At 41.3% G+C, this 13,785-nt stretch overlaps 1 protein-coding gene across 7 annotated transcripts in view; it reads left to right on the top strand.

Annotated features, from left to right (window-relative positions):
* LOC118382528 (NLR family CARD domain-containing protein 3-like) overlaps positions 1–13,254 on the top strand; it is a 36,384-nt gene extending 23,130 nt beyond the window's left edge. For 4 of the 7 annotated variants that reach the window (XM_052509384.1, XM_052509386.1, XM_052509385.1 and 1 more), the window contains 9 exons: positions 1,524–1,640; positions 1,825–1,943; positions 2,356–4,147; positions 4,391–4,567; positions 5,508–5,681; positions 9,445–9,618; positions 11,537–11,710; positions 11,927–11,973; positions 12,339–13,254. In XM_052509384.1, coding sequence (XP_052365344.1) covers positions 1,524–1,640; positions 1,825–1,943; positions 2,356–4,147; positions 4,391–4,567; positions 5,508–5,681; positions 9,445–9,618; positions 11,537–11,710; positions 11,927–11,973; positions 12,339–12,892 — 3,328 coding nt within the window. In that variant the 3' untranslated portion in view covers positions 12,893–13,254. The remainder of the gene's footprint in view (positions 1–1,523; positions 1,641–1,824; positions 1,944–2,355; positions 4,148–4,390; positions 4,568–5,507; positions 5,682–9,444; positions 9,619–11,536; positions 11,711–11,926; positions 11,974–12,338) is intronic. The other 3 variants (XM_052509389.1, XM_052509388.1, XM_052509390.1) reach the window with 3 other exon arrangements.
* The last annotated feature ends 531 nt before the right edge of the window (positions 13,255–13,785 follow it).

Below are 13,785 nucleotides of genomic sequence, written 5' to 3'. Positions count from 1 at the left end.
GAAGACATTGGCAATTTTGTTCCAAGCGGTCACAGAGAGACCAAGGTTCTAACGATAAACTTTTCGGGAAACCGGACCCAGGATAAGAATATTTGCTAAGTGACTAAATTGTCAAATGCAAATGTTTTAAAAACAGATCTCATATTACTGTACAGAATTATTATTTATTGTGACAATATATATATTATTGTCACAAAGAAGTACTGTAGTACGTCTGGGTTTAACACAGTCAAATGTAATGAATAACAATTTATTACATTAGAGTGTCTTATAACATGAGAGTGTCTATGAGAGTGAGGCAGATGTATAATATATCAAATATATTTTAAACAAATATGATGACATAGTGAAGAAAACACATCAATTGCTTTCATAATTTCTTCTTTTTTCTAATTTCTTTAATGTACTACTCAACTCCAGCCACTTTAATAATGGGAATTGATGGGAAATGATGTAAGATATATCACTAGCCACTTTAAACAATGCTACCTAATATAATGTTTACTTACCCTACATTATTCATCTCATATGTATATGTCACGTTCTGACCTTTATTTCCTGTGTTTTGTATTTAGTTAGTATGGTCAGGGCGTGAGTTGGGTGGGCAGTCTATGTTTGTTTTTCTAGGTTTTGGGAATTTCTATGTTTCGGCGTAGTATGGTTCTCAATCAGAGGCAGGTGTCATTGGTTGTCTCTGATTGAGAATCATACTTAGGTAGCCTGGGTTTCACTGTGTGTTTGTGGGTGATTGTTCCTGTCTCTGTCTTTGCACCAGATAGGACTGTTTTGAGTTTTCACATTTCTTGTTTTTTTTGTAGTCAGTTGTTCATGTGTACCTTAACGTATTAAAAAGAACCATGGACAATTACCACGCCGCGTATTGGTCCTCAGATCCGTTTCGCCTCTTCGGAAGAGGAGGAAATTCATTACAGTATACGTATATGCTGTACTCTATATCATCTACTGCATCTCTATGTAATACATGTATCACTAGCCACTTTAAACAATGCTACCTAATATAATGTTTACATAGCCTACATTATTAATCTCATATGCATATGTATATACTGTACTCTATCATCTACTGCAACCTTATGTAATACATGTATCACTAGCCACTTTAACTATGCCACTTTGTTTACATACTCATCTCATATGTATATACTGTACTCGATACCATCTACTGTATCTTGCCTATGCTGCTCTGTACCATCACTCATTCATATATCTTTATGTACATATTCTTTATCCCCTTACACTGTGTATAAGACAGTTTTGGAATTGTTAGTTAGATTACTTGTTGGTTATTACTGCATTGTCGGAACTAGAAGCACAAGCATTTCGCTACACTCGCATTAACATCTGCTAACCACGTGTATGTGACAAATACAATTTGATTTGATTTGATACTAGCATTTCCCAAAAATGGATATATATCATTTTGGAAGGAAACGTTTCTCATGTTTCTCCATCTGAGCTTAGAGTAAATGAGATTCCTAATGTTTGTCTCTGTTGTGTTGAAGTCCAATCAAGCAGGAGAGACCAGCCTCCCCTGTACCCAGCTGTGTGTCCATGAATAGTGGCTGTTCTATGCTTGAACCTATAACATTTAGAGAGGGAGACTTTTCTACTGAACAAAGGTAAGAAGAACTCATGGGTCATGGTCAGTGAGTTAAACAACACTGTCTCTAGGTATTTCTGCTCTCTCATTTTCCCATTTATTTTTGTGGTGTTCATAATCCATAGGCTAATCCTTTTTTCAATTTTCATAGCCTTAAAACAATATTTAACAAACACAACATTCCCTGTCTGTGTGATTCTTAGTCCAGAACTCCCAGAAGACTTCGAGAGTCAGAGGGAGGATGAGGAAGTGGTGAATGCTGAAGATGAGAAGCAGGATAGCAGTGCCATAGAGAGGGACATTTCTGACACACTGGAGAAAAGTAAAAGCTGTCTGCCTCATGTTGATTGCTGTTTTGTATCAAACATTTAAAAGCTGTAGTTAAAGTACAGATAAAGTAGCTGTGTAACTCAATGATATTGTAGAAGCCTTAACACAACACCCAGTGACCTTATCAAATAACAGGAGGGATGTGTTGTGTTGATTAATTTAGTCAGAAAGAGGAGAGATGAGAGATAGACAGAGACACAACATTAATGATATCAGTAAAACAAATAATACAAATACACTCTGTCACTCCAGTGTGCAATGATTATGAAAACACTTAAACATTTATACAGTCAGTTAAGAGAAGAAAATATTATAATGTACAACTTTATAACACATTCCTACAATACTGTAGGCATATAAAACAGACATATTATTAATATCCTCTGTGTTATTTCTTCATTCAGATGAGCTTGCTGTGATTTGCCAACGTGAACTCAAATCTAATCTAAAGAAGACATTTCAATGTGTATTTGAGGGGGTCGCTAAACAAGGAAACCCAACACTTCTCAATAAGATCTACACAGAGCTCTACATCACAGAGGGTGGAACAGGAGAGGTCAATAATGAACATGAGCTGAGACAGATTGAGACAACAACCAGGAAACAAGCAAGATCAGAGACTGCAATCAAATGTAATGACATCTTCAAACCCTTAAGTGGACAAGACAAACCTATCAGAACTGTGCTGACAAAGGGAGTCGCTGGCATTGGAAAAACAGTCTCTGTGCAGAAGTTCATTCTGGACTGGGCTGAAGGAAAAGCAAATCAGGATGTCCAATTTGTATTTTCATTCCCTTTTCGGGAGCTGAATTTGATGAAAGAGGAAAAACACAATTTGATTGAACTTCTCAATAACTTCTCAACGGAAACTAAAGAATCAAGATTCTCCAACTATGACAAGTACAAAGTTCTGTTCATCTTTGATGGTCTGGATGAGTGCCGACTGCCCCTAGACTTCCAGAACAACAAGATCTGTTGTGACGTCACAGAGTCAACCTCAGTGGATGTTCTGCTGACAAATCTCATCAAGGGAAATCTGCTTCCCTCTGCTCTCCTCTGGATAACTACCCGACCTGCAGCAGCCAATCAGATCCCTCCTGAGTGTGTTGACCAGGTGACAGAGGTACGAGGATTCAATGACCCACAGAAGGAGGAGTACTTCAGGAAGAGAATTGGTGAGGAGGACCTGGCCAGCAGAATCATCTCACACATAAAGACATCAAGGAGCCTCCACATCATGTGCCACATTCCAGTCTTCTGTTGGATTTCTGCAATAGTCCTTGAACACATGCTGAAGCATAAGAGAGAAGAGATGCCCAAGACTCTGACTGAGATGTACACAAACCTTGTGGTGTTTCATACCAAACAGAAGAATGAAAAGTATCTTGGGAAAGAAGAGACAGGTCCACACTGGAATAAAGAGAGCATTCTGTCACTGGGAAAACTGGCTTTTCAACAGCTTGTGAAGGGCAATCTGATTTTCTATGAAGAAGACCTGAAGGAGGCTGGCATTGATGTCAATGAAGCCTCAGTGTATTCAGGATTGTGCACACAGCTCTTTAAAGAGGAATGTGGGCTGTACCAGGACAAGGTGTACTGCTTTGTGCATCTGAGCATTCAAGAGTTTCTGGCTGCTCTATATGTATTCCTCTCATTCATCAACAACAATGAGAATCTAATGGCCAAACCGCAATCAACATCCAGCAACTTTCTTGCTCTGTTCAGAGACAGGCGTGAAGTTACTTTCTACAAGAGAGCTGTGGATGAAGCCTTACAAAGTGAGACGGGAAACCTGGACCTTTTCCTCCGCTTCCTTCTGGGCCTCTCACTGGAGTCCAATCAGAAGCACTTAGGAGGTCTACTGACAAAGACAAGAAGCAGCTCACAGAGCCATGAAGAAACAGTCAAGTACATCAAGGAGAAGATCAGGGAGAATCCTTCTCCAGAGAGGTGCATGAATCTGTTCCACTGTCTGAATGAACTGAATGACCATTCTCTAGTGGAGGAGATCCAAAGATACCTGAGATCAGGAAGTCACTCTAGAGGCAAACTGTCACCTGCACAGTGGTCAGCTCTGGTCTTTGTGTTGCTGACTTCAGAAAAGGAGCTGGATGTGTTTGACCTGAAGAAATACTCCAGATCAGAGGAAGGTCTTCTAAGGCTGCTGCCAGTGATCAAAGCCTCCAGAGCTGCTCTGTGAGTACATAGAATTACATTTAGGAATAAATATTTACTTCAGAGAAAAATATGTATTATTGATAAACATACTGAATCAATGCATTGATGTTCACATTAGTATAACAATGTGAACATAACATTCTAGGAGACTGAAGATGAATCTGTATGTTTTTTGAGAGACTAAACCTAATGCCATTGTCCTTCTACACTATGTGTTAAATGAACAGTGTGTTTGTGAAATCATGATGTTCTCTCTGTCAGGCTGTCAAGCTGTGGAGTCACAGAGAAAAGTTGTGCTTCTCTGGCTTCTGAAGTTCTGAAGTCAAACTCCTCATACCTGAGAGAGCTGGATCTGAGTAACAATGACCTGAAGGATTCAGGAGTGAAGCTGCTCTCTGTTGGACTGGGGAATCCCCACTGTAAACTGGAGACTCTGAGGTCAGTAAATAATGTACTGTATGTATAATGTATTGTGTTATTTTTAAGTCCCTTTTATTATAAATACGAATATAATGTGTTTCTCAACACTTCCATATTTAATATAGATGCTACCATGATTGTAGCCTTCCTCAGGGAATCGTGAATAATTATGAGTGAGAAAATTACAGATGCACAAATATCATACACCCAAAAAATGCTAACCTCCCCTTTTATTGTAATTGTGAGAGGTTAGCTGTCTTGGGGGTATGATATTTGTGTTTCTAACTTTCTCACCCATCATTATTCACAATTAATTCAGGACTATCCATAATCATGGTAGCATCCACAATAATGTAGAAGTGTTTCTAAACATATTCTATTCTTATTTATAATAAAAATGACTCCAAAATAACACAATACATTATTCACCATTCATTTATACTGGGCACAAAATAATCTGACACACAACCAAAACAAACAGCAAATGCATCCAACAGGTTTGTAGAGTCACAAGCTTGATGTCATAGTTGCATGCTAAGAATATGTCATTTTCTAAACAGATCAACCTATATGGATGAAAAAAGCCTCAAATTACAGATAGTCTGCACGTCAGCATCACAGTCATTGTATCATTTCAAATCCAAAGTGCAGGAGTACAGAGCCAAAACAACAACACGTGTCACTGTCCCAATTTATGTCAGGTTTTATTATTTTTGGGAGGCAAAAGTTAGAATTCTTCATCCACTTTGACATTAGTGTGTTTCGTGTAGATCATTGACAAAAAATGTTTTTTATTTTTATCCCACTTTGTAACACAACAAAATGTGGAAAAAGTCATAGGGGTGAATCATTTCTGAATGCACTGTATCAGGTTTAAGGACACTGATATATCTAAAAGTCTTTTCACCACCAAAGAATAGCAGTGTGATTAAAAATATATATGTTTTACTCCTTGCAGGCTGTCAGGCTGTCTAGTCACAGAAGAAGGCTGTGCTTCTCTGGTCTCAGATCTGAAGTCAAACCCCTCACACCTGAGCGAGCTGGATCTGAGTAACAATGACCTGAAGGATTCAGGAGTGAAGCTGCTTTCTGCTGGGCTGGGAAATCCCCACTGTAAACTGGAGACTCTGAGGTCAGTATTCCTGTAGTTAGTCAACAAGTGATAACTGTTCACCAGATCCTCAACAGGCACACACAGTCCACACCATACAGTATGTGTTTGGACAGTGAAGCTCACAGTTTTAAATGTGTTGCTCTGCTCCAGCATTTTGGATTTGAGATGTTTCATATTAGGCGACAGTACATAATGTCCGTTTTTATTTGAGGGTATTTATACATCTGTTTTACCGATTAGAAATGAATCACTTTATATATCTAGTCCTCCCATTTGGAGAAGTTGTAATTATTTGGACAAATTCATTTTGTCAAAAGTTTAGTATTTGGTCCCATACTCTTTCCCTGCAGTCATCCGGCGCCGACAGAGATGGCCGCCTCGCTTCACGTTCCTAGGAATCTATGCAGTATTTTGTTTCTTTACGTGTTATTTCTTACATTGTTACCCCAGGAAATCTTAGGTTTTATTACATACAGACGGGAGGAACTACTGGATATAAGAGCAACGTCAACTCACCATCATTACGACCAGGAATACGACTTTCCCGAAGTGGATCCTGTGTTTTGCCCACCACCCGTGACAATGGATCGGATCCCAGCCGGCGAACCAAAACACCGATGCCGTGAAAGGGGCAGACGAAGCGGTCTTCTGGTCAGGCTCCGGAGACGGGCATATCGCGCACCGCTCCCGAGTATACTACTAGCCAACGTCCAGTCTCTTGACAACAAGGTAGAAGAAATCCGAGCAAGGGTAGCATTCCAGAGGGACATCAGAGACTGTAACTTACTTTGCTTCACGGAAACATGGCTCACTCGAGACATGCTATCGGAGTCGGTACAGCCAGCTGGTTTCTTCACGCATCGCTCTGACAGAAACAAGCATTTTTCTGGTAAGAAGAGGGGCGGGGGGGTTGCCTTATGATTAACGAGACGTGGTGTGATCATAACAACACACAGGAACTCAAGACCTTCTGTTCACCTGACTTAGAATTCCTCACAATCAAATGTCAAGCACATTATCTACCAAGAGAATTCTCTCCGATTATAATCACAGCCGCATATATTCCCCCCCAAGCAGACACATCAATGGCCCTGAACAAACTTTATTTGACTCTGTGTAAACTGGAAACCACATATCCTGAGGCTGCATTCATTGTAGCTGGGGATTTTAACAAGGCTAATCTGAAAACAAGACTTTCTAAATTCTATCAGCATATCGATTGTGATACCAGGACTGGTAAAACCCTTGATCATTGTTATTTGAACTTCCGCAACGCATATAAGGCCCTACCCCATACTCCTTTCAGAAAAGCTGACCACGACTCCATTTTGTTGCTCCCTGCCTATGGACAGAAACTAAAACAGGAAGCTCCCGCGCTCAGGTCTGTTCAACGGTGGTCCGACCAATCTGATTCCAGGCTTCAAGATTGATTCGATCACGTGGATTGGGATATGTTCCGCATTGAGTCAAACAACAACATTGACGAATACGCTGATTCGGTGAGCGAGTTCATTAGCAAGTGCATTGGCAATGTTGCACCCACAGCAACTATTAAAACATTCCCAAACCAGAAACTGTGGATTGAAGGCAGCATTCGTGCGAAACTGAAAGCGCGAACCACTGCTTTTAACCAGGGCAAGGTGACCGGAAACATGACCGAATACAAACAGTGTAGCTGTTCCTCCGCAAGGCAATCAAACAAGCTAAGCATCAGTATTGAGACAAAGTAGAGTCGCAATTCAACGGCTCAGACACAAGAGGTATGTGGCAGGGTCTACAGTCAATCACGGATTACAAAAAGAATACCAGCCCCATCGCGGACCAGGATGTCTTGCTCCCAGACAGACTAAACAACTTCTTTGCTCGCTTTGAGGACAATACAGTGCCACTGACACGGCCCGCTACCAAAACCTGTGGACTCTCCTTCACTGCAGCCGACGTGAGTAAAACATTTAAACGTGTTAGCCTTCGCAAGGCTGCAGGCCCAGACGGCATCCCGAGCCACGTCCTCAGAACATGCGCAGACCAGCTGGCTGGGGTGTTTACGGACAATTTCAATCAATCCTTATCCCAGTCTGCTGTTCCCACATGCTTCAAGAGGGCCACCATTGTTCCTGTTCCCAAAAAAGCTACGGTAACTGAGCTAAACGACTACCGCCCCATAGCACTCACTCCTGTCAACATGAAGTGCTTTGAGAGACTAGTCAAGGACCATATCACCTCCCCCCTACCTGACACCCTCAACCCACTCCAATTTGCTTACCGCCCCAATAGGTCCAACACAGACGACACAATCGCAACCACACTGCACACTGCCCTAACCCATCTGGACAAGAGGAATACCTATGTGAGAATGCTGTTCATCGAGCTCAGCATTTAACGTCAACATAGTACCCTCCAAACTCGTCATCAAGCCTGAGACCCTGGGTCTCGACCCCACCCTGTGCAACTGGGTACTGGACTTCCTGACGCGCCGCCCCAGGTGGTGACGGTAGGTAACAACATCTCCACCCCACTGATCCTCAACACTAGGGACCAACAAGGGTGCGTTCTAAGCCCTCCCTTGTACTCCCTGTTCACCCATGACTGCGTGGCCATGCACACCTCCAACTCAATCATCAAGTTTGCAGACGAAACGACAGTGGTAGGCTTGACTACCAACAACGACGAGACGGCCTACAGGGAGGAGGTGAGGGCCCTCAGAGTGTGGTGTCAGGAAAATAACCTCACACTCAACGTCAACAAAACAAAGGAGATGATCGTGGACTTCAGGAAACTGCAGAGGGAGCACCCCATATCCACATCGACGGGACAGTAATGGAGAGGATAGTACGTTTTAAGTTCCTCGTCGTACACATCACGGACTGAATTGGTCCACCCACACAGACAGCGTGGTGAAGAAGGTGCAGGAGGCTGAAGAAATTCAGCTTGTCACCACAAGCACTCACAAACTTCTACAGATACCCAATCGAGAGCATCCTGTCGGGCTGTATCACCGCCTGGTACGGAACTGCTCCGCCCACAACGGTAAAGCTCTTCTAAGGGTAGTGAGGTCTGCACAACGCATCACCGGGGGCAAACTACTTGCCCTCCAGGACACCTACACCACCCGATGTCACAGGAAGGCCAAAAAGATCATTAAGGACAACAACCACCCGAGCCACTGCCTGTTCACCCCGCTATCATCCAGAAGGCGAGGTCAGTACAGGTGCATCAAAGCTGGGACTGAGAGACTGAAAAACAGCTTCTATCTCAAGGCCATCAGACTGTTAAACAGCCACCACTAACATTGAGTGGCTGCTGCCAACACACTGACTCAACTCCAGCCACTTTAATAATGTAAAAATTTATGTAAAAAATGTAAACAAAAACTTTAAACACTTAATATAATGTTTACATACCCTACATTACTCATCTCATATGTATATACTGTACTCGATACCATCTACGGCATCTTGCCTATGTCGTTCTGTACCATCACTTATTCATATATCTTTATGTACATATTCTTCCTCCCTTTACACGGGTGTGTATAAGGTAGTTGTTGTGAAATTGTTAGTTAGATTACTCGTTGGTTATTACTGCATTGTCGGAACTAGAAGCACAAGCATTTCGCTACACTCGCATTAACATCTGCTAACCATGTGTATGTGACCATGTGTATTTGATTTGATTTTGATTTTACATCAAGCTTGTGACTCTACAACCTTGTTGAATTTTCTGTTTGATTTGGTGTTAAATGAACAGTGTGTTTGTAAAATCATGATGACCTCTTTATCAGGCTGTCAGGCTGTGGAGTCACAGAGGAAGGATGTGCTTCTCTGGTCTCAGCTCTGAAGTCAAACCCCTCACACCTGAGAGAGTTGGATCTGAGTAACAATGACCTGAACGATTCAGGAGTGAAGATGCTCTCTGTTGGACTGGGGAATCCCCACTGTAAATTGGATACTCTGAGGTCAGTTAATTAATAATGTATGTACAGTGTATTGGGAAAGTATTCAGACCCCTTGACCTTTTCAACATTTTGTCACGTTACAGACTTATTAAAAATGATCATCAATCTATGTACAATACCCAATAATGACAAAGCAGAAACAGGTTTTTAGACATTTTTGCAAAAGTATTAAAAATAAAAACAGAAATACCTCACATCAGTATTGAGACCATTTGCTATGAGACTCGAAATTGATCTAAAATGCATCCTGTTTCCATTAATCATCCTTGAGATGTTTCTAAAACTTGATTGGAGTCCACCTGTAGTAAATTCAATTGATTGGACATGATTTGGAAAGGCACACACCTTTCTATATAAGGTCCCACAATTGACAGTGAATGTCAGAGCAAAAACCAAGCCATGAGGTCAAATGAATTGTCTGTAGAGTTTTGAGACAGGATTGTGTTGAGGCACAGATCTGGGGAAGGCTACCAAACAATTTCTGCAACATTGAAGGTCCCTAAAACACAGTGGCCTTCATAATTTTTAAATTGAAGAAGTTTGGAACCAGCAAGACTCTCCCTCATGCTGGCCGCCCGGCCAAATTGATCGGGGGAGAAGGGCCTTGGTCAGGGAGGGGAACAAGAATCCGATGGTCAGTCTTACAGAGCTCTAGGGTTCCTCTGTGGAGATGGGAGAAACGTCCAGAAGGACAACCATCTCTGCAGCACTCCACCAATCAGGCCTTTATGGTAGTGGCCAGAGGGAAGCCACTCCTCAGTAAAAGGCTCATGAAATCCTGCTTGAAATTTGCCAAAAGGAACCTAAAAACTCTCAGACCATGACAATTAAGATTATCTGGCCTGATGAAACCAAGATTGAACTCTTTGGCCTGAATGCCAAGTGTTACATCTGGAGGAAACCTGATACCATCCCTATGGTAAAGCATGGTGGTGGCAGCATCCTGCTGTGGGGTTATTTATCAGCGGCAGGGACTGTGAGTCTAGTCAGGATCGAGGGAAAGATGAACAGAGCAAACTACAGAGAGATCCTTGATGAAAACCTGCTCCAGAGCACTCAGGACCTCAGCCTTGTGTGAAGGTTCACCTTCCAACAGGGCAAAGACTGTAATCACACAGCCAAGACAACGCAGGAGTGGCTTTGGAACAAGTCTCTGAATGACCTTGAGTGGCTCAACCAGAGCCCAGACTTGAACCCTTTCGAACATCTCTGGAGAGACCTGAAAATAGCTGTGTCGTGACACTCCCCATCCAACCTGACAGATCTTGAGACGGTTTGCAGAGAACAATGGGAGAAACTCCACAAATACAGGTGTGCCAGGCTTGTATCGTCATACCCAAAAAGACTCGAGGCTATAATCGCTGCCAAAGGTCCTTTATTTGTGACTGAGTGAGGGGTGATTTTTCTGTTTTTAATTTTTGATATTGATATTTCTGTTTTAAAATTTTTATAAATTTGCAAACATTTCTGTAAACTGTTTTCACTTTGTCATTATGGGGTATTATGAATATATTAAGGATTTGTATGTATTTAATGCATTTTAGAATAAGGCAGTAACATAACATGTGAAAAAGGGAAGGGGTCTGAAGACTTTCCCAATGCGCTGTATAATTAATTGTGTTCTTTTATATTTTATTGTCAATAAGAAAATAATATGTTTCTAAACAATTCTACTTTCAATTTAGATGCTACCGTGATTATGTGAATCGTGAATAATGATAGATCGTTGACAAAAAATGACCATTAAATCCATTTTAATCCCACTTTGTGGACACAACACAGTCAAAGGGGTGAACAGTTTCTGAAGGCAGGTTTCAGGACACTGATGTATCTGAACATGTTGTTCAAATATACCGCCACTCTATTTTCAACACCAAAGAAAAACATTGTGATTTTAAAATGATTTGACTATTTTCAGGCTGTCACGCTGTCTAGTCACAGAGGAAGGCTGTGCTTCTCTGGTCTCAGCTCTGAGGTCAAACCCCTCACACCTGAGAGAACTGGACCTGAGCTACAATCACCCAGGAGACTCAGGAGTCAGACTGCTCTCTGCTGGACTGGAGGATCCACACTGCAGACTGGAGAAACTCTGGTATGTAGGGTTTACATCAATGTTCATATCAGACATGTTTATTAGGCTAGTTAAGACAAACATTCTTACCACCCCTTGGACATTGTTATATGCTGACTGTGTGTGTGTCTGTGTGTGTCTGTCTGTTTGCGTGTGTGTACGTGTGTGTGTGTGTGCGTGCGTGCGTGTGAGTTCACGTGTATCACTCAATGACTGTTCTTCTGCTTACCACTACAGTGTGGAACATGGTGGAGAGTACACAATGAAACCTGGGCTTAGAAAATGTGAGTGTTGACTGCTGTGAAGAATATGACTAAGAATAAGTCTTAGTTCAAGTTAATTCAAAGTCAAAGACCACCATCATTAATTACATGGTCATATTAAATATCAGCTGTAGTTCAACAGAAGCAGAAATCAGGGACACCAAAGTTTAGAAAGTTGCTTTGACAATGTGTATGGCGTGTTCGTGTTACATAAGAAAAGTGTGTGTGTGTGTGTGTGTGTGTTCATGCATGCATATGTGTGTGTCAAGTTACCTTACTTTATCCGTTAGATACCTAGAAACATCTACATTAAATTAATTAGTGAAAAGTGAGTTCTAATGTGAATGATGATGATTTCTAATATTGTGTCTGGTTTCATCCATCAGATGCCTGTGATCTCACACTGGACCCAAACACAGTAAACAGACACCTCTCTCTGTCTGAGGAGAACAGAAAGGTGACATGGAGGAGAGAGGAGCAGCCGTATCCTGATCACCCTGAGAGATTTGAGGACAGGGAACAGGTGTTGTGTAGAGAGGGTCTGACTGGGCGCTGTTACTGGGAGGTAGAGTGGAGTGGAAGAGGGGCTGTTATAGGAGTGACATATAAAGGAATCAGCAGGAGAGGAGAGGGTAATGACTGTGTCATTGGATTCAATGACAGGTCTTGGAGTCTACAATGCTCTGACAACAGTTACTATGCAAGGCACAATGATAATCTCACTACAATAGCCATCCCGTCCTCCAGCTCCCACAGAGTAGGAGTGTATCTGGACTGGCCAGCCGGCACTCTGTCCTTCTACAGAGTCTCCTCTGACACACTGACCCACCTGTACACATTCTACACCACATTCACTGAGCCCCTCTATCCAGGGTTTAGGGTTTGGTATGACTCCTCAGTGTCCCTGTGTCAGGTGGTCCCTGTGTCAAACACAACATGATGTTTCACTCTAATCCTGGTCCTGTTCAGTAAGACACACTGGAGCAACAATGTAGAATATCTCTCTAGTGTGTAAACGTGATTGTAAATATTCATGAATAAACAACATTGACGTTGACAGACATTGTCAACTAGAGTCAGTCATTAATAGAATGAATCACCACACTGTGTTGTAAAAACTGTTTTCATTTAGAAATCACTGATCTTGTTGTGATTGGGCTTCTTGGTGTTTGTACATATTGTTGTCTGTAGAATGTTAATTTGTCAAATTATTGACACAACAATCTTGTTTTTGTTTAAACTCAATTCCACTGAATGAAATGTACATGTGACAGATGTGAATAATAAAGTTAACAAACCAGATGGAAGAAGAGAGATGGAAATGTTTTAATATTGATCACAATATGACAGTACAGTAATAGATGGAAGAAGAGAGGTGGAAATGTTTTAATATTGATCACAATATGACAGTACAGTAATAGATGGAAGAAGAGAGGTGGAAATGTTTTAATATTGATCAGAATATGACAGTACAGTAATAGATGGAAGAAGAGAGGTGTAAATGTTTTAATATTGATCACAATATGACAGTACAGTAATAGATGGAAGAGTGGTGTAAATGTTTTAATATTGATCACAATATGACAGTACAGTAATAGATGGAAGAAGAGAGGTGTAAATGTTTTAATACTGATCAGAATATGACAGTACAGTAATATATTGAAGAAGAGAGGTGTAAATGTTTTAATATTGATCACAATATGACAGTACAGTAATAGATGGAAGAAGAGAGGTGTAAATGTTTTAATATTGATCACAATATGACAGTACAGTAATAGATGGAAGAGAGGTGTAAATGTTTTAATATTGATCACAATATGACAGTACAGTAAT

This window comes from Oncorhynchus keta, unplaced genomic scaffold (assembly GCF_023373465.1).
Source record: "Oncorhynchus keta strain PuntledgeMale-10-30-2019 unplaced genomic scaffold, Oket_V2 Un_contig_4447_pilon_pilon, whole genome shotgun sequence".
NCBI lineage: Eukaryota > Metazoa > Chordata > Actinopteri > Salmoniformes > Salmonidae > Oncorhynchus > Oncorhynchus keta.
The sequence above is the reverse complement of the archived record's forward strand: the minus strand, read 5'-3'. Positions and strand labels throughout refer to the sequence as shown.